Source organism: Brachyistius frenatus, unplaced genomic scaffold (genome assembly GCF_029030835.1).
Source record: "Brachyistius frenatus isolate BFR_SWC_R1_liver_20210118 unplaced genomic scaffold, ASM2903083v1 Contig_55, whole genome shotgun sequence".
In the NCBI taxonomy this organism is placed as follows: Eukaryota; Metazoa; Chordata; class Actinopteri; family Embiotocidae; genus Brachyistius; species Brachyistius frenatus.
In genome coordinates, this window is record NW_027210654.1 from 1,391,444 (window position 1) to 1,413,205 (window position 21,762).

The 21,762-nt window shown below is 41.6% G+C and overlaps 1 protein-coding gene across 2 annotated transcripts in view; it reads left to right on the top strand.

Annotated features, from left to right (window-relative positions):
• The first annotated feature begins 557 nt into the window (after positions 1 to 557).
• The window catches only part of fgd4a (FYVE, RhoGEF and PH domain containing 4a), a 50,190-nt gene continuing 28,985 nt past the window's right edge, over positions 558 to 21,762 (top strand). The window contains exon 1 of one of the 2 annotated variants that reach the window (XM_069705322.1): positions 558 to 696. In XM_069705322.1, coding sequence (XP_069561423.1) covers positions 627 to 696 — 70 coding nt within the window. In that variant the 5' untranslated portion in view covers positions 558 to 626. Of the gene's footprint in view, positions 697 to 5,527; positions 5,577 to 21,762 lie in introns of those variants that run through there. The other variant, XM_069705321.1, reaches the window with a different exon arrangement.

The following is a 21,762-nucleotide window of genomic DNA, read 5'->3' on the forward strand; positions in this document are numbered from 1 at the left end:
CTTTTAGTCTCAATCAAATTAGTGTTTTACTATTTTAACTTGTCCCTTTGGTAAATTGAAAATAGTCCCCACTGATCCCCTTCAAAAGTTACTATTACAATAATTATGAGACATAAAAAGTTTCACGTTTATTAGTTTTACTTTTTCATATTTTTAAATGTGTGTGTGTGTGTGTGTGTGTGTGTGTGTGTGTGTGTGTGTGTGTGTGTGTGTGTGTGTGTGTGTGTGTGTGTGTGTGTGTGTGTGTGTGTGTGTGTGTGTGTGTGTGTGTGTGTGTGTGGGCATCCCTAGCACAGTACAGACATGTTCTCGGTATGATAATAAGGAGGTCTGCACCACCAGAACGCACTGAGGACCGGAGAGAGGTGGGCGGGGATCGGGACAACGCCCCCCCCCCCCCCCCCCCATCCAGGTGACTTGGAGGGAGAGCTGTGGATCGCGCCGACCCGACTCGCTCACGTGTCCAGCTGTTTACAGTTTAGCGGTTTGATGTGACTTCGCTGACCGAAAGACCGACCCGATTTGTCCGCGCGTGCTGGGCGTGCTGTGAGGAGGGGACTTGGATCACTTTGAATCCCTTTCACCGACGAATACGGACGCTTCAACGGTCAAAGCGTCAGCGGGAAATGGAAGGCTTCAACAGAGTGGCTTTTCGAAGGAAACAACTAAGTCTGGACACCGCGGAGCTGGAAGCAGGTGAGTTTTTAGGGAATGCTGGGAAACTGTTTTCAATATGAAATATGCTCTACTTTACCAAAACAATTAGGCTTGCATGAGAATCTGTACTCAACTGCTGTTTTGGCCCATTTGTGACGCATTTTCGTATCATTGTGAAAAAAAAGTTCCTCGTGCCCTCTCATGTGCACAGTGTAGTTGGGAAAGCATGTAATAGCCAGCCTGTTACACACCTACTTTATAGCCCTTGTTTACGCACCACTGCTGACTTTCTGTCTGCTCAGCATGTATGAAGGGTTCCCGAGAGCTAGTCCCAAACTGTTGCGTTGGCTGGAGGGCATGTGTTTTTTTTTTTCATTCTGGAGAACACCACGTCAAAAGGTGGAACAGAACAATTCCTTAATATATTCCCATACATTTTCTATCCCGGGTTTGGTTTTCAAATGTGATCAAAAACTTGGAATCTGTCTCCCTGCAGACTTCCAGAAGCAGAGCTGCAGAACTGCAGCTGGTGCTGCAAGTTTGCCCAGGCTTTAGTCCCATTTCAGAGTCTATATTTTTTCAAAGAACAAGGACACAAATCAATGTCAGCAGTCCTGTCTGGGCATGATCTACCAAGAGAGTCTGAGATGTTGTCTTATTTTACAACTCTGCCTGTACTTGTGCAAACATGCACTTGCAGTCTGGTGTGACCCTTGCTCTGTGTGGTTGATAGATCCACTGTTATCAGGAATGATGGCGTTGGCTCATAAATTCACATTTAGTCTGTCAGCCATCAGCTCCAAGGTCTAATAAGGTGCCAGTCAAGAAGTGAGTTAAACTCTAGAAAACCCAGATTAATTATCTGCCAGTGAATCACTGTGTGTTAGCAATACTGGAGTTCGTTTCACATAGATTGTATTCATCATAAACTGCCCCTGTATTGCACCATATGCTGTAGAGTATGAGGGATTTATGCTGCATGCATACCTGTTTTCTGACATCTGGCTTAGAGATAAGAAAAAAATATGCAGTGCTGAATCTGATGACTGAGATTTCTGTGCACAGCATCTGCCATGTTGTTTCTGTCAAAGTGAAAACTAACCTTTACGTGAACTGTGTATGATTTTGGAGAGTTTAAGTATTAAATTAAACGAATAAGTATAACTTCCTTGTGACTGCCACAGTTAAGACGTATTTCTTCCATTTGACTCTTAATGATCCAGCATTTTTATTGTGCCTGGCTGATCTTGCATTTCTTGGCCCACAGGTATCGTCTGAATTTTATACTTTTAATGATCTAACATGCTCAACTTCAATATATAATTGGGCTTTTGGGCCATTATTCTTTGTTATCATCTTAATTATCATGTATGTCTGTTTTGATCCATTCTTCTTAAACAAACGGTTTGGACAGAAGCCATTATATCTGTTGAGTTTGTTGTCCTGTTAAAGTGGGTCAGATTTGAATGTAAACCGCAATGAATTGTTTCTGTGTCAGCTCTTGTCTCGTCCTGCCAGTATAACAAAGCTGGGTGGCGCAAATGTGTAATTTTGGATACCATTACACACTTAAAAAGGGTGTTTGTTTCTGTGTCTCACTCGTGTGTGAGGTCAGGTTGCTGTATTTCACCGAAAAATATTCCTCACTTCATCAACATCACACTCCATGTCCATAATCATCTACACGTACAGCGACTTTTATTCAGCGTTCAGTCGTAATAGCTTTAGAGAATGTAGGTTTGCGCTGGTGTTACTGTGAGGACAGCTGTATCAGCCTCCAACAATGGAGCTGCTTGTTGTTTGTGCACTAAGATAGAAGCAGTGGGACTGTATGAATCCGGCGCTGTGTGGCCTGCTAGCCTGTTGTTGCTGCTATTGTTTTGCTGCACTGATGCCCATTCATCCCAATCTGAACCCGCTTACAGTCCTCTACTGGCTTTAACTCACTTCAGGCTATAGTGGTTCTCTTGTGCAGCTCAGTTCATGGTAGCTCAAAGATGATTACTTTTCATATGACATGCTTTGCTCTGCCACATCATTACAAATGATCCATCAGTCTTGTAAATAACTTGTCTTACTACAGGAGTCTCAGGCTCTTACAATATAATTCATGCTCAGCGGATGAAGAATTTACACACGTTAATGTCCAGGTTCTGAAAGCCAGAAGCACAAGCTCTCTTTTATAAACATAGTTCTTTCTACTCTTTATAATGTTGTGCTCTGTATGTTTGACGACAAAAGTAAACATCATTAAAACATCGGCAAGTAACTCAAACGATTTATTTATTTAAGAATAATGGAATTAAAGCTGCACTAATCAGCGTTTTATGTGAAGTATTAGTTTTACAGCCTGCAGCTTTAACATTGTCGTTCGGTCACTGTTGTTCAGTCAAAGGCTTCGTTCAAACCCACTGTGTGTTAACAGCTCAGCACCAAAATTGGAGACAAGTTAGTGACCAGCAGGTGAACATAGGGGAGCATGTAGCTGCTAAAGAGAAAAAGAATTACCTCAACAATGGAGACCAAAACAGCACTAAAAGGAAAGCGATGAGCGGACTCGCATACGTTGTTGCGCTGAAATCAATTAATGCAGGTTTAAATGCTTTTAGATATTAAATTGAACTGGAAAAAAATTACTGTTGAAAAAACTACAATTTAAAATTCCCTCAGCGTTTTAAATTTAGCATTCTGATTGGGGATTCAGATTCCAGAGTCAATTTGTAATTCTACAAGCAAAGATATGTTTTGCATAAATAATCATCACTTTGATCATTTGATATGCTCTCAGTCACTTCTTTAGTTTGCTTGCGTTGTTAGTGAAAGAACAAAAAGAAAAAACTAAAACACAATATAGACTTGTTCCTGTCTGTTTATCAGACAGCTCAACATGAATCAGACTTATTATTGTCTTTTCCACTTTTTTCCACTCAAAGATTCTAATTAATGAATATATTTTCAGTCTTATGTGGATTGAATGTCTGCACGAATGTGTTTTTAAGCTCTTTGCTGGCTTTGCTGGTCTTCTTGTACATCTCGTTGTGAGCCGGAAATATCTTGTTCTTTCTCTGTTGTTTGTTCTTTTGAGAATGTCGGGAAGAAATCTCATATGTGCTATGAGTTGCAAGTTGACTAGTTCTCTAATCATTTTTGTTTTCTCAATCACAACGGCAGAGGCCATGAGATGATTAATCCCCTAGCCTGAGTAGTTATTGATCTTTGTTAATACATAGCTTCGTGTTTCCTTATTTTAATCTTCTCCCTTTTGTTTACTTCTTATTGGGCAGAGTTGTCTCAGACTGTCGGTAGATTGCACAGGAAGGTGTGGAGGGAGCTTCGTCAATAATCACGGTGTGTGTCGGCAGGAAACGGCTAGTACAATATACCTCAGCAGTTGCACACACACAAATAGTGTCTGAGGTGCAGTTTGTGGATGTTCCAGCAGGGGGCGATAACTCCTTATAAATATTTTACCTATCAGCCTGAAAATGATGTGTCAGTGTGTGATGCAGAGAAATGAACTCCTTTGCAAAAAAGCAACCATCCGTGTACGCTGTCCTGGTGTGTCACTGTGCAGTTACTCCCAAATTGATTTGGAAAATAATCAACATGTTTGTCACTTTTGTTTGCTTATGGAAAAAAAAAAAAAAATCCTTCTAAATGAAAGTATTTCTTTTTTTCTTTTAACTATTTAATTTTGACTCACATATTCTGTAATTTAAAAAAAGACAAAATCTGACAACCAATGTCATCTCTTCATCATATAACTGCAACACAAACACACGTACAGTCACAGTACTCCTGTGATCCTGAGAAGACAGACGACCTTGCTGGAAAAACAACGAGGCGGCGAGAGAAAACTCACAACGAGCTACTTTTAGACTGTTTGTGTAGAAATTTGTGTTTGTATGCGTGCGTCTTCATGTGGTACACAACATTCAAGGTCAACTGGGACTTTAATGAAATCTCTAATTTATTGTAAATAAATGACATACATTGGTTTTGCCTACAAGTCTGATTAACCAATACGCCCAGTTGATAGGGACCTAAATATCCACTGTGTTTCAGTCCGGACACATTGTTTTTCTTTCCATGCACTAGCCAGGGCTTCCTGACCGTTGTGTGTGAGTCGTTTCCCTCACCTGATTGGCATTGTTAGCCTGAAAGGTTCTTTCCAGAAACCTACTCCGTTATCTTACAAGCTTATACTCCGGTCTGAAAAGGAGAATTCAGACTTGCGGTATCGGAGCGCTGGACACTGAGGGACCAAGAGACGCTCTGAGGAAGTTATTTTACAGAAAGGAAGAAGTGGAGAAGTTTTGTAACCCAACCTTCTTTTTTTTCCCCTCACCTTTGCGAAATTTAGGACATCCCTTCTGCAAGAGGAGAGACCAATGTGAAGGTGTTGGCAGCTGGATGATTCATTTTTTACTTCAGTGCAGTCTGTCTTCACTTGAACAGTAGAGTATCATAGTGCGTAGTCCTGTCAGGGTCTCCTCTGCTTCTTTGTGCACTGAGGTAGAGTAAAGGAGAAGAGAAAATACTAAATAAATCTATATTTTAGGACACCGTTTCCACCGAGGGAGTGATACGTAAGTGGTTGTTTCCTCAACCTCATCTTTTCATACACTTCGCTTCCTCCAACTTTGTGCTTGAGCACAGCATGGACTACCTACCCAGTGGTTACCGCAGGTCCCGTCTGAGACATGTCGCCTCGGGTAGGTGATCCTTACAGACTGGACAACAACGTGAGGCGTTCATTAGCTGAACATTTGTGTTAGAAAGAAAACCAGGGTTTGTTTGTTTTTTTATCATTTAAAAAAAAATATAAGACAGTGGACTCATAATGAAACGACGCCGCAAGTACTGGTTTTGGAGCCGGAAAGGTAAAAACTCAAAGATGAGTCTGCTCTGCTGTTATGGTAAGATTTGGAAAATGGATGATTTGAATGAGTTGATGTTAAAATCTTGTTAATACTAACTGAAGAAAGTTGTATTTTTACTGCCCATCCTTTTACAAAAATCATCTGTGACTCACCATTCACCACAACAGAGCTTCCCTTCTTTCATTCCCGGCTGCTCTCTTATCCCTGTTTGACTGGCATTTAGTTAATCTCTTATTTTCTACCAGCGAGCAGCATCCTATTTCAAATGTTATCATCTGACTGCTCTCCCCACACAGACCACTCACAGTGTTTCTGTTCCCTCTGACCATGTAGTTTGTGGAAATGTTATTGTTGCTCAAAGCAAATTATCTTTAAAGGTTCTTCTTTTCAGAAGTCCACATATATAACTCTTGTTTTAATGAAGGTTTGTTGGCAGTCAGTGGTTCGCCAACATGAATGTTTGGTAAAATGCAGTCTTAAGTGTATTACTTGTTGTGTTCTCCGAATGTTGATTTACTGGTCTCCATGCAGACGGGCCTGCTGCTGAGGAGCAACACAGCAGCATGTGAGGGAGCTTTTAAAATCCACCATGCTGGAAAAAAGAGGCAGTTTTGTTCTCAGAGGCCTGGGAACCGTTCCCCCCTCTTAAGACCCTCTTCCAACCACTCTGGCCTTTTGGCTGGCATCCCTGATGGCCCATTACCCAACTGTGTTCGTGTAGTAGTGCATTGGAAATGTGTGTTGTAACACTGCAACCCCTCAACTGTGTACCTTTCTTTAGGGTGATGTGTATTGTTGGCGAGCAGGGTTAAGTCACCCTTATTTAATAGCAGGACCAGAGGAAACAGTGTGAGGCATTCTGCTTTCATTCTCATTGGCAGGAAGGAAAAGGCTGGGAACACCAGCGGCCCCGGGCCCTTTCACCACGCTCATTGTTTCAACGTGGGAGAGGGGGTCAGACGCAGCAGTGACACAACTTGTCAGTATCGGTGCATATACAGGAGTCTTCAAATTGTGATTGTAGTTGGGGAAAAGTTTGAGTGTGTTTGGTGGTCTTAAAAATAATCACATAATTTTTGTTTTATGGTGAACCTTTCCTTTAAAATGATAAAATATTATCAGGGTTAACAACTCCTGTAAGGATTTAATAGCAGTAAGATGGTCATTATCTGAGATAGATATATAGATTGAAAGACAGACAGACAGACGGATAGATAGATATTTTGATGTATGGTTCTTATCATTAGTAATGTGGGTGTAACATCCCAAGTGATTAAAAGGCATTTATTCAACTTCAATGGACCAGAAAAAGGCCAAATTAAATTATGGCAATAATAAGATATAAAGTCTAATACATGGGAAGTGTATGTCCTTCAAACTAAAGGTGCAGCAGCGGAAGATGTACTTCATGATAAAATCTAGCCAATTTTATATTTTTATCCTCATCCCTATTTTTTTACACACACATCAGCGACCAACTCAAAATAGCCCTGTGACCCTCTTTTGTGTTGCAACCCACCAGTTGAGAAACGCTGACCTAGAGGATAAACCCTATCCTTTTTGAATATCTCGTGAGATTTCCTTCTGCAGTATTTTTAGGTCAAAATAAACACAAACCTTCAACACATTATGTTTAATAGGATAGCACACTGAAATTTGTTTATGGCATTCATGCTCCTGAGGGAATACACCCTTTTTATTTCTGCTTTAGCACCAGTCTCAGGCAATTTTCTAGTAAGACCCCACACATAACTGTTTCATCCACCTTATTGTATTGTTTTGTGTGTAAACACTGTAGCCTTTAGAGATTTGACTGCTTGTTTTTCGGATGGTGATCCATTCAGTTTCACTGTTACTGCCTCATTTTTGCTTCACACCTCTAAATTTCAGATTTATGTTCTAACTTAATAACCTGCGGGTGCCTGTGTGTCAGGGCAAAAGCAGTGAGCCTGGTAGTCATGAGAGGCTAATGATGAAGAGCTAAATTTAGAATCATTGTTTGTTTTAACTTAGTGCGTCTCAGTGTGGTTGTCAGCCTCGTCGAGGGGCAACAGAATTGTTCTTTGTTTCTTCCATCTTCAGTTTAGCTCTGTTTCTATTTACACTCTCTGTCACTCGGTCCTCTTTCTCTCTCCCTGTCTCTTCCCCCTGTCTGTGACTCCCTCTTTCTCTGTCAATCACCGTTCCTCCTGGAATACCAGAGTTCTGACATCATGCTCAGATTGTTTGGGACATTAGATAAATGCTTATACAACAGTAGACATCCTGAGAAAAAAAAATAACATTTCATATTATCTAACAAGTAAACGGGTAAAACTTCATCTGTGTACACTCGTATACAATACATCTACACATATAACTCCTAGAGTACGATACTCTGATGTTGTTTTGGTGATGTCTTTTGAACAAGCGTGATGGACACGTGTAACACACAAGCTCATTAATTTCCTCCATAATTAGTGATAGAAAATTCTGCCTGATCATTTGCTGTCAGTGATGGATGTGAGTTGGATATAGTGTTTCACGATGGCAGCTTGTTCACAAACCCACAAAAAAGGTTCTTTCCTCTGCTTTCTAGATTCATAATGCATACAATTCTGCGGATTTAAAGTCTTTCCCTGGTCCTTCTGCAAAACAAACCTCACACATAGAAGCTGGTCAATTTGTCTACATCTCATTTATATCACGGTATCTATTGCTTCAATATCTTAGGTTGTATTAGGAAATTGTGAAGAGCATTAACAAGTACATCTATGTCTCAGATATTTCATTTACCAAGAAATAGATGTTTACTTTTGGTTATTTTATCTATAAGCAGTTTTATAATTTAAGTCAAAGAGAGTTTACAGCTGGATAAAGTATATTGTATGGAGATAGATGTCTCTCTTTGTGTGCAGTTTTGACTGCGGCCACCTGAGGGCTTGTTGTCAACAAGCTTGTCAGTTGACACTGATCAGAACAGTGTGATTTAGCCTATATAGGACATGCTGACTCATTATTGTTACTATTAATCTTAGAGTTGATTGTGTTCATTTAAAGTCTCGCAGCAAGCCATGAGTGTGTAACAGTGAGCCAGCAAGCACAAGAGCCAAACCTTGAAACTAAAGCAGTTAATTGAAATTCATCCATCAGTAATTTACATCTTCGCTGTCCCTACCATGACAAACCAAAATATCTGCTGTGGGGAGAGAAAAAAAAAAGACCATTACGGATATTTGAATGGTTCAAAATGAATTGTCAGCCTCCAACGCTGCCTGTCATCAGTCAGAAGCGAACACCTGATCAGCCCTGTCGGCTGAAATGTGATTGCCCTGTTAGAGTGTTAAATGATGTAAAGGGGAACGCAGTCAATCCTGTTAGCCGGGACGTGATTTGTGAAGCATTCACTGAATAGTAATTCAAGCAGGCAGAGTAGATGCACACAGTCCTTTCACTGTTTCCCCTGTCTTTTTTTTTTTTTTTTTTTTGAAGCGAGGTGAATCAATAATACGTGATTGAACTGACCCTTGACTTGATGCTGACCTTTTATACAATCAACAAATACGTGAATGTACTGTGCACATGATCGCACACACAAACTGCCACTGATGTGAAATTAATGAAGCACTTATCGCTCTCTGTGATCCCTCTCAACTCTTACTGTTAATTCAGGTTGGATTATGGTGGGATTTATTCTGTTTGTTTACTGCGAGGAAAGACGAGGACGATAGGGTGGATAATGAAAGCATCCAAGCGTCTTCAGTGCTGAGATGGTTTTCTCGCTCTCACTAAACTAATTGTTTAATCAATTTTGTGTCAAGATAAACACTATTGTCTGGCCGTGTTATCATCTCTCTATGCAGCGCCGCTCAGGCCCATCACTGCACAGTCAGCATTGATTTGAGCAGGTTGTCGTTTTATTTTTTGTAGACTGACAGTGGGGTTGGGATGACGGTGTGTGTGCCAGGCTGATTATGGAAAGCGATCCAGGGTGGGTTGTCGCTGTGACGCCGGGGCAGATGTTGACTCGTGGCCTGCCGTGCTCTCATGACAGATGTGCTCTGCAGTTGGAGACACACATTTAGCCGCTGTACCTTGTTTGTTGTGGTTTTTTTTGTAGCATTTGTTCCTGCACGTGTGTGTGTGTGTGTGTGTGTGTGTGTGTGTGTGTGTGTGTGTGTGTGTGTGTGTGTGTGTGTGTGTGTGTGTGTGTGTGTGTGTGTGTGTGTGTGTGTGTGTGTGTGTGTGTGTGTGTGTGTGTGTGTGTGTGTGTGTGTGTGTGTGTGTACGCATACAATACCCATCATTCATCATTGACCTTCATAATGTGTGTGGGGCACGGGGAGGAGGAGAGAGTCAATGAAAACAGCAAGGGCTCAAAATTTGTGTGTGTGTGTCTGTGTGTGTGTGTGTGTCTGTGTGTGCACGCGCGGTAGCAAACATGCATGCATTTTAAGTGATGTGGGTTTAATTAATGATGCGTGTAGAAGGCCCACGGCTCTGTGCTTATAGAGATGTGATGGGTAATGGCCTGGAGTCACGCTGCTCTCCTCCCCTCTCCTTTCTTCTCCGGGCCAAAGAGAGATGGATGGTGGAGGGAAGGATGGAGTAACGGAGAGGTAGGAAGGTAGGAGGATGCGATAGAGAGACAGGCGAGGTGGCGAGAGGAGAGGGAAACGCCAGCTGCAGCTGTAAGGAGGTGAAAAAAAGTGTGAAGTGGGCAGTGTGTGTGTGTGTGTGTGTGTGTGTGTGTGTGTGTGTGTGTGTGTGTGTGTGTGTGTGTGTGTGTGTGTGTGTGTGTGTGTGTGTGTGTGTGTGTGTGTGTGTGTGTGTGTGTGTGTGTGTGTGTCGGCGATGAGTGGGAGGAAGGTGGTGAGGCATTAGACAGAAGAAAATATATGCACATATATTGTTATTGTGCTTGAAAGGGAGGTTACAAAATATGTACAAGATCTATTGAAATGCATGAATGTTTGGTTGTAAATGACAACTAAATCAATCCATTTTTAATTCTTCATGATCACTGTGAGCAGTTTTGACAGGTTGGATGTAAAATATGGTAATGAGTTCTCTCTTGTGCAGAGACATGACAGGTGAAGAAATTCTGTCCGAGAGGAAAGTTTGAAAATCTCACTCAGCTAAAGTCATTATTTGGAGCAATATCCTGAAGTTTCTCTAATCCACACTTTTATAATAACAGTCGAGGAGAGTTTAAAGCTGCTGGCAGAAATAAGGTGCACAAAACATCCAACAGCTATAATCTTTCATTATGAATTGTATTACTTTTTAAATTTAACAGGATCGAAACAGGGGGAGTTTAAATTTGATCAAGTTTATAGAGTGAGTGTGTGTGTGCGTGCGTGCGTGCGTGCGTGTGTGTGTGTGTGTGTGTGTGTGTGTGTGTGTGTGTGTGTGTGTGTGTGTGTGTGTGTGCGTGCGTGCGTGTGTGTGTGTGTGTGTGTGTAGACAGATTCAGTGAGGAATCTTTAAGCTGACATTCCCAGTGGGACAACAGATTGATCTCTGGTTGCGAAGCAGCAACAAAAGTCTTTTCTACAACCAAGCAGCGTGCGCATTAAGTGTTTGATTGCGTTTGTCATAGCAAGCGGTGTGTATTTGTGAGTTAGGGCCTGTTTCTGCATTCATATGTCAACATCCTCGTGTGTGTTTGTGTGCACACTCTATACAATCCAGACACCTATAAGATCCATGGATCTGTGGTCTGTCTTTTTAAACGTGCATATGCCTGCACAACGGTTACGCCTGCATATATTCCTGTGCACTCACGTCGCTGTGCAGGTTCTACAGTGAATACTTAAATAGATCCATTACTCACTGTCTGAAAACCAGGACTTCTGTTAAGTGTCACCATGGAAACAACAGGCTATCCTTCTGATAATAATCAATGGATGTTTTGGCTCGTAAGAGGTTTGATTTGGGAACATAATATTCAAATATTCAGCCCACCCAGGGTGCCTGGCATTTTACTGAAAGCTTTGTAAAATGGTGCTCAACTCTCTACCGACAGCCACTGACAAAGAAAAAGCCAGATGTGATGCTGATGTTTTACATAGCCTGACATCTCTATGTATATCATTATATTTAAAATAATAGCAACACATTTTTTCCCCAAGTAGCCCAAATGAGGCTGAAAGTTACTGTCACATTTATTTTCAAACGTGTTATACAATTCCTGCAAGTCTGCAACAGAATTAGCACCAATTAGGCTGAAAGCTGACAGGGACAGTACAGTAAGATACTTGTAACGCTGCGTTGTTGGAGGTCCTTTAACATCCTGACTTGTCACTTTTTGTTAGGACACGAACTGCAGTTCTTAATTAGGTCCAAAATCGCCGTGTCAGCCTTTAAAGCAAACATCACCATATTGGGCTTTCTTCAGTTGGAGGTTCTTGGTCACTTATTACCTCTTGAACCACGATTTCCCTCTAAAACATTACAGAAAAGTTCTACACGTGCAGGTTTAACAACAACGATAAGGAGACAGATTTACAATGCATTAACCTTTTTAAAGAAAAGAGAAAGCAACAATGAAACGCATTGTGATTCTGTGGCCCACGTCTGAGGCCACATGAAGAGCTCGTACCTCAACGAGTTTGAGCCTATCTCTAAAAATAGAAACGCTACAGAAAATACATAATGTGCGGTGTAGACATTTCCAGGGACCCTATTTTACTTTGTCGAACGGTTTTGTTCAACAACAATCTTCATGTGATCCACTGCTGGTCATGTTGCAATTTGCTGGGAGCCTGTAACCCCAAACACGGGCTGTGGCTCTTCATGTGTAGGCGACCAGTGCTAACCTGACTGGCGTGTTTTATCTAACGGACATCCGCTAACTTGTGAAACTTTCCCTTTATTATTTCCACTTTTAAATGTTTTGTATCTATAGACCATAACTACATTGCATGAATAAGAAAACATGCATTATAACCTTAACAATACTTCTTTTGAGTCCATTGCAAATAGGCTACATCAATATTTGACAATTTAATTGTTCAAAAGTATTTTTTGTAACAAACACAATACATAAGCTAATTATCTTGATAGAACTCTTCGAATCTTTTTTATTTGTTTATTGTAAACAAGATGTATATTTAAGTGGATATTTAAGCATCCCTTATGACAAATCTGTGTACCACTAAGTTAACGTTAGCCATTCATGCAAAGTAAATAGTTTCTAGTTGTAGCTGGTTGTTAAACTAGACGATATTCTATGAATTATTTTACTTTTGTTGTGGTGTAATTATTAAAGTATTATACACTTTTTAAATGACCAATATGTACGCCTAATTAATAATTGATTACATTTTACGAGCAAATTGCTCAACAAAGACGAATAGACTCCAAAGCAAAACACGCTATAAAGGCAAACTGGTGCTTGTTTTACTGGATGTTTAACTCTGTGTAGTCTTTACTCTCTTGTTTCTTTGTAATATAATTTTTTTTATTTTATTTTATTTTTTAACTGGTGCTCTTGTGGCTCTTAAAAATGTGGAGCATCGACCCTCTTGCCTTTGAAACTGCGTGTGTCTTTGCATGTTTTTGCTGTAATGGCTCTGCAGTAAATCGGCAGGAAGAAACCAAGCATTTTATTTCTGTAGCACCTTAATTTCCTACGCGCACGCACACACACACACACACACACACACACACACACACACACACACACACACACACACACACACACACACACACACACACACACACACACACACACTCCACAGAAAAATGCAGGAAGCACCGCACCAACTGCCGTTGGTGAGGTCTGGATATAGTTATTGCTCTCTGGACCTTCTAGTCACTAATTACAGAGCTGTATAATAAGGTCTGGCCAGACGCACACACTGTTTTAAGGTGTGTTTGAGACTGAGGGCGTGAGGTCATTTCATGGAGGCTGCTGTGAGTATTTAATTTTAATGAGTGTTCATGTCCGGCACTGGTTATAAAGGCCTAACAATAAAGGATATGTTGAATCTTTCTGCAGAGGCGGACTGCTAGCTCTGACAAACATCAGAAATTAGGAAGTGACATGAAAAAGGAGCGAGAAGGAGATCAGTAAGGAACAACTGGTTAAGAAAATGGAGGGAGTTTGAGTTTACGTTAAAAGGAGATGGAGATGGATGGATGATTCTATGACAGGGAGGAGAATAGAAAGGAGGTCAGGACTGTGGATGGCTGCCAGTCTGAATTAAAAAAGAAACAACAGAGTGAAGGCTCCCTCACACAAAGACAGTTTCTTTTCAAATTATCGCCCAAGGTGTGACTGTGCGTCGTCTCAAGCATGTTTCTCCACAAGGCTTGTGAAAACAACACTTCCCCCCTACATGTTACTGTAACATTCGTCAGTGCATGGAGGTCAGTTTCTCAAACAGCTTTGACAATTTGAGAACAGCAGAGTGCTCGTACTCACCACGTCATCACTTGAGCCACCGCAGCCACCCCCGACACAGACCTCTCCACTCCGTAGTTCTGTTGTGCTGCTGACGAGCACGGCGGTGAGTGACAGAGGAAAGAGGAAGACACATATAACAACTATGTATGCAGGGACAAAAAGGTCTTCACACGCAGAGCGATTTTAGTATCTGTCTTTGTTCTGCTGGATGCTGAAGTGGTCTTCTGTGTTTTGGTGATAATATCTGACAACTTGTGAAATCAGCTTAAAACTTGTGGGGGGGGAAAAAAATTGCGTGTCATGAAGCCAAAAAAACGATGTGTTAGTTCCTGAAATTAAGACATTTTAGGAGTTTTCGCAAGAGCTGTAGAAGTGAGGTTAAATTGGACTTGACTGCTTTGAGACTTGACTTGCTGTCGAATCGAAATGTTCTGCTACCTGGTTTAAGTCCAAGACAATAAACAAGACTAAGCCTATAGCCAACCTCTGTGAGATTTTGCATAGTCTACAAACTTATACTCCATGTTTTCTTATTGTTAACACAGTAACAGTACTTTGATCTCAGTGCTAATGCTATCATGGTATTAGTCAGGTTCCCTTTGAAATGCAGAATTTTTTTTTAACCTACTTTCCACAAAATCTGCAGGATCAAATGCAAATTAATCTCTATTTTCAATGCTGCTGTTATGCGATTGGTGTATCGAGATAAACAGCTGGTGACGCTTATTGTAGAGTTATGAGCCATCAGACCATTGCAGAAGAACAAGTGCACAACATGGCATAATTAAAAGAGTGCCAGTCAAACCTTTAAACGGTGGAAAACCAAGATGTATATGGGAAATATAGTATTTAATTTTTGTTTCACATATTAATGTGAGAAAGCTTCATGATGTCCTGATTTCCATTTCATTTTGTCACATTTTGTTCATTTTTAAAAGCCAACCTTTGCTTGGACTTTTCTTGAAGAACTGAGTTGCATCTATAAGATTTGAGACTTGACTCTATTGACAACACGGATATTGATCCATATTGCTCTTTAATAGTTTCCTGTTGTTTTGTAGAGCACATTGTAATACGCATTTAAAAAATTATATCACATTTTAAAAATTGCATTACACATTTTAAAAATTGTGCCTCCTCTCCGGAGTCTCAAACCCCTGGTTTGGTTGTCACGTATAAAGAGTGTGTATTATTTATTTCCACTTCTCCCACTACCTCAAACCTACACTTTGCTCCTCAGTGTGAACCCTGGAACAAGAGTTCAAAGCACATCGGTCACCTCTGAAGATGACAAATGATATCTGAAGGCTTCTACTTTCTACCACACAGATCGATTCTTCATCATTTCTCTGTCCAGATGTCTGGCCTGTCTTGTGTCCCCCCACCCGACCCTGCTCTTTCTTCCTGGAAGGGGGTGGGGTTGCTTTTGTGTCACACTCAGTACCTAAATCTGCTGTAGCCACCAGCAAGCAGCAGCAGCAGGGACAGCAGATGAGTACGGCCATTGGCTTCCTCCCCTCTCACCGGCCCTCCCCTCGGCCAACACAATGGGGCCGCTTGTCCTTGCGACACACACAGGCGTATGCACACACACACACACACACTCACAGACAGAGGGGGCTTTACTCCGGGGCTGAGTGTCGCTCCCCCGCCATATGCCCCATCTCCGCTGGAATGTGATTATTTCCAGTCGCCGTAGAGCGGAAGACAGATCAATGAGGACGGGGTGAAAGAAGAACCAAAAGCATCAGGAGGTTGAGCTAAGGGGCGACTCAGTCTGTCACTGAGTGCTGAAAGTGTGTAAGAGAGAGAGAGCGAGGGGAGGGAGGGAGGAAGGGAGGGAGGGAGGATGCAACCAATGCAGCGAGGCAGCAGTTTAACACGAGCCTGAACCTGCCAGAGCAAGTGACAGAGCGCAGAGAGAGAGGAGGGAGAGGTCTTTTCCCGTCAGTCTAACAGTGGATTTCAGTTTCTTCACTGGATGCAGCCTCCACTCAGGTCAGTGCTCTTCTTCTCGCTCGTGTTAGACCAGAAGGCACCGGTACGCTGCAGCCATCGAGTGCAGGATGCAGCCGATGGGCGTTGGGTTAACGGAGCTGAGGGACAAAATGTGTGTGTGGCTCCTCATGACCACAGAGACACTTAAATACTGTTTGCTATTCTGCACGCACGCACGCACGCACGCACACACACACACACACACACACACAGACACACACACAATTATCCTGGGTGATGGTTAACAAAGGGAGGAGCACACTTCACAAAAGACAAACCCGAGATCTCACCACAGGATATTCCTCTGGTGGGTGCTGTATGAGTCGAGCAGCGTTGGTTGTATGTGTGTCTGTGTGTGTGTGTGTGTGTGTGTGTGTGTGTGTGTGTGTGTGTGTGTGCGTGTGCGTGTGCGTGTGTGTGTGTGTGTGTGTCTGAGCTCTGTGGGTACTCTGAACAGTGGGAGCTGTATTGGCTGGAGGGGACTATTAATTTTCTTTAAGGCGGTGTTGACTGAGCCTCTCAGCTGCAGCCTGTCTCAAGATATGCCCGACAGATCCGCAACACACACACACACACACACACACACACACACACACACACACACACACACACACACACACACACACACACACACACACACACACACACACACTCATGTTTGTCTGTTGATTTCAGTTAACTCTGTTTGCCTTGATTAGCGTAATTAGCCTCAGCTGTCCATAGTGAGCTGTAGGAAATTATGCAAACTGTGTGTGTGCGGGCTGTGTGATTGCATGTATGTGGGTGTGTGTGTGTGTGTGCGTGTGCGTGTGCGTGTATATACTGTGGCCTCCTCTAGCTGAACCTTGTACAAACAAAACTATGATTTGATGTCATGTTGTCATCGCAGCTGTAATATAATCTCATAATGATAGATGTAATCCTAGCTGTAGTGCAGCTGTTGCACTCCGTCCTCATTCCTAACGTCAATAAAGGAAAAAAGTTTAACAAATATTTTAATAAAATCGTTGCAATAATGACATTTTTATTACCAGACACATAAAAAGATCAAATATGCTCTTCTGTTTTTTTCCTCACAGGGATCAATCTCCCTACTTTCCCTCCCTGCTGTGTGCATTTACTGTAACTCATCTGGCTGGCTACAATGTCTCTGCATTAACTTTATCTGCAGCGCTATGTTTTATATACTGCTTCTTCTACTCAGAGTCTGGCTTCCCACACACACAGGCTGGGGCAATGGTGTTTTCAGATCCTGCTGCTTGTGTTGCAATGGAGGCAACCATTGAGTGGTCTTTATACTAAAAGGGGTCCTCGCTCGGTGTGCGTGATCCTACTAAGGGGGTCCAAGTAAGTCCTTGCAACAAATCCAAGATCTCAGGTGAAAACAAAGGCAGCTTCTTATTTACAAATGGCACAAATACAAATTGTTCAAGAGCAGGACTTTACAGTGACTGTAAAAGTTGTCATGGAGAGCAAAGCATTGCATCTCTGGAAGATTAAACAGTGTGATTGCTCATTCGACTCATGAATTGTATGCAGCTTTAATAGCTTTCATCAGAGGATGCGAGTCTGTTAGACATTAATAAATTAAGCCTATACATAAACTAGTGAGACAGTGCTGCTTTAAGATGTTTAAATGCAAAGTGGACTCTGGTGAATGTTCTGGTGGAGCTGAGTACAAAGACAAATACAGATTTATTTTAGGTCTGATGGCATTTCTTTTTCATCACCTTTTCTTATCTGTACTTTTCACCCTCCACTGTATGTTATCTAATACAGTAGAAGTATGATAGACAACTGAGAAACACAGGTTAGATCTTAACTCAGGTGTCAGATAGGCAGCCGGTACAGGATAGATAATGTGGGACTAAAAAGAAAAGAGCATGTTGTTTCTAAAGAGAAACTCAAAAGGGGAAGGAGCTTTATCACACGGAATATTTCTGCACATGCAAGACCACAAACAATACCAAGACTGCGTCACTTATATGCTTGTTCTTGCAGTTTTGCAGGTTTCTATGTGGATATATGTGGATACAAGTCCCATTATGATTCATCCTCCTCACCTCTCCTTGCTTTCTCTGTCTCTGCTTCAGTTCTTGTCTAGCATTAAAAAAAAATGCCGTGTCATTGCCTTGCAAAGGCGTCACTGCTTCAGTTTTTTGGCAGCTGATCATCTTGTCATTTTGTCCTCTCTGTGTCCAGCGGTTTGTCTTTCTGCTGATTCTCCCGTGACACAGAAATGCTGATCCTGTTTGACACTTTAATCCAGCGTGTCAGATGATGCTGCATGCATGGGAATGCAGAAAAAGCTGAAAAGCAGGTAATTGAGTTTATGAGCACTGAGAGTTTAAACATGAAATGTTTAAGATTCTTAAATCTGGTTTAAGAAAACATTTCTGATCAATGGGATGTCAGAAATGAGGAAGGAAGAAAATAATCCAGTTCAAGCATGCTTGGCCACGGAGGAAGTCTGTGTCATGCTAAATGTTAGTCGTCGCTTTCTTTCTTTCTCTGTGCTTCATTAGTGCCCCTGCTTTGGCTCCGGGCTCGCCTTCAGGCTTGCTCTCAGGATTGCAGGGGTTTTCTGTGCATTCCAGCTCTGTGCTGAGAATATGGGCTCCAGTGCCTCCAGTCAGAAAGGCGCATTCATGCTGAGCACAATGACACTGTTTGAGACACAAGCCTTTACCCTCGCTGTTTGATTGGCATTATATTCAGCATCTATTTACTTCATCCATAATGCATGGTGGTCAAATCGGTTCAGCAATAATGAATCTCTCTCGTTTACTATTTCCTCAATGTACCAGGATCAATAGAAGGAGATAAACAAAAGAGGCATTTCAGACCGATCAATAGTATTCATCATGAGTATTTTCATTTGAGCTCAAATGTTTTTGAGGTATTCGTTATGTCCCGCTTCGTTTAGATACTTTTGCTTCACCAGTCAAGCTATCCAACCACTTTTTGCATCACTGGTTTTAGACATGGGCAGATAAAAGTGTACTTCTCATTTCAAGGCAGCCGATATGGACTTTCCAGGCCGGCAGATTTAATCAGCTGGAGCAACGTGGCTAACGATGCTAATCTTAGTTTCCTTAACAAAGAGATACGATTTATTATTTGTTGTTTGCACATATTAAACAGTACATTTAACATTACAAAAGGCTTTCACATGAGGACAATGTAGCCAATGTTTTCTGCAAAAGTAACAGTAACTTGGATAACAAGTTGTGTATCTACATGATTTTCTGTAAAACCTCTAGTTGTTTTGTTTTTTGTTATCGAGCCCTTCTTATCAACATAGGTCCTCTTCCACGGAGCCCGCCATGTTGCATCACCATGTTTCTACAGTAGCGCAGGAGGGACAAATCAAACTATAGCAAGCTCGAAGGAGGGCTTTTCGCTTTTTTACTGAAGGCCACCTTCAAAAAAATTTCACACCATAGACCACTAAATCTTACACATGCTGCATCTTTAAGTCTCTAAGTTACTATTGTATATATTAGCAGGACGGTCTGGATCAGATAAATATTGCATACTCCTATACTTACTCAATTTCTTGCACTTTTCCTTTTGTCCTTCTTATTTTTAAGGATGTAAAAAACACACCAACCTCCAAACCTCATTTGCTGCTCTTACTAAAACCCCATGCACAACATTTCAACATGTGTGGAAATCCAATGTTTGACAGCAGATGGGTCGAGCAAATGGTCGGTTATTCAATTCAAAGTTTTTGTAGTATTTTTAGATTAAACAGTAATAATCATCCCTGCAAAACAAATATACTGTATCGCAACCTCTGAAATATTGTTGGCAAAATATCCGCCTACTATGACCTTTCAGAAATGTCATGTCCTGCCGCTTCTCTTGAGGTGTCTGTTGCGGTCTGTTGCTTCTTAATTCAGTGCATTAAATTATCATCAAGAGCGTTTCACTGTAGGAATTTCTCATGGGGTTATTTTTAGAGTTGCAGCTATATTTGAAGTACAGGAAGTCATTTACTTTTGCCAAACTGATGGAAAGTTATTCTTGCAAACATTTTGCTTCAACATATTTTGCAAGGACACTAAATGAAACCACAACTATATTTTGTGGGAAGAAATACCCTTGGGGCATGTGCCTCTGCTGGGTACAAATACTTTACGTGAGTGCAGCTGGTTTGTCGGCTCTTACTGTGGTTTCTTTCTTTATATAGACACATTTTGACAATCTCTCTCTTCATTCCCGGTCTGGTATGCTGGATATAGGTCACTTTCACATATCTGCACTCAATCTGTGAGACCTTTCAAGTCCAGTTGATTCATGAAAAGAGCCTGCCGTGAATAAGTATTGTTGTTCATTTATGAACACACTGGTCTGCTGGGATCCAGTCAGACGTGGTAATTGAGCAGACAGGATATTGATTGACACTTTTGGGAGCTCCTGCCCAGCAGCTGTGATCTGTTTTCCAAGGTAGAGGCAGGCGGGCAGGTCGCGGGGGTCAGAGGGGGAGATGGAAGGAGAAAGAAGGTGATAGAGAAAGAGACAAGGGGCTGGTGAAAAGAAAGGAGGCTCTGTGAAACAGAAAGAAGAGAGATAGAGGAGGGGAGAATGACTGCTGCCTGTCGATGTTATCACATACTCTCACTCCCAACAATCAATCCCTTCCGCAGTGCCCAGTGATCACTGCTGTTTGGATCTCAATTATGGGGCGTTCAGCACTGGCTTTTTCTCTGCTACTCACTTTATTCTTTTTATACATGACCACTTACACCTGCTTGGATCAGTTATGAAACTAAATGTATCTGTATATCTGACATCCAGAGCATGTTTAAATATTCATCCTTCTCTGGAGGATGATTATCCCTCCAGTGACAACAAGGAAATCTATAGTTTCCATCTCTCTCTTTTTTTTTATATATATATATATATTTTCTCTGAGACAAACACTGTTCAGATTCAGGATCGCTGCACATCCAGTCACCCAGTCGGCCTGCCCTCATTACACATGGGCCACAGAGCATCTTCAGATCCTGCGTAAAGCTTGTTTTCTCATGCTGCGGCTGTGTAAGGAGCATGCCGGGAAAACAGAGGAAACGCACGGCGTCAGCAGATGACTTACACATTTTATGAAGCACGTTTATGTGTGTGTGTGGAGTGGGGGGTGGTGTTAAAAGGAAAGAAGTGTGCTGCTTTGTAGCTGAAAACAAATACTTTCTGAGGCAAACTTAGTTGCGTTTGGTAAGAAATTAATGTTTAGTAAGAGTTAATAATATGTGCATATGTCACCCCAAAGCAGGCAGCCGATTCTAGCAAGAAATCCTACCACATTACAGAAAAAAGTTAGCTGGTAAACATGACAAAGCAATTAGCATCTAAGGACACAGCTATTTCCATTAGGAGGAAGAAGAACTTAAAAAGAAAGTGAATATGAATGAGTACTGGACTTGCTAATATTGCTTTGGATCAACCTTGTTATGTCATTGTTGTGTTTACAGCTTGTTATGCTGTTTCAAAGTATCCAAAGTTAATTAAAAAAAATCATTATTGCTTTAAAGCTGCCATAGTCATTAATTTTGTACAACAAATGTTTCACATTACTGCTTGCATGTAAAATAGGTTGCTCAGCGTGTTGAAGCCACAGAGGTCTAAAGCTCATTGTTTGCAGCAGGCAGCCGATTTCAGCTAAAAACCTTCTCACCTTCTGTTCAATATCTCAGTGGTGAACATAGTAAAGCATTAGTGCAATACCACAGAGGGCCACTAGGGGTTGGCCCTAAAAAGGCGCCGGCGCCGTAGGCTCCCATTCAACTTCTCTCATGAAGAACAAAGTCAGTAAAAAAATTTCCACCA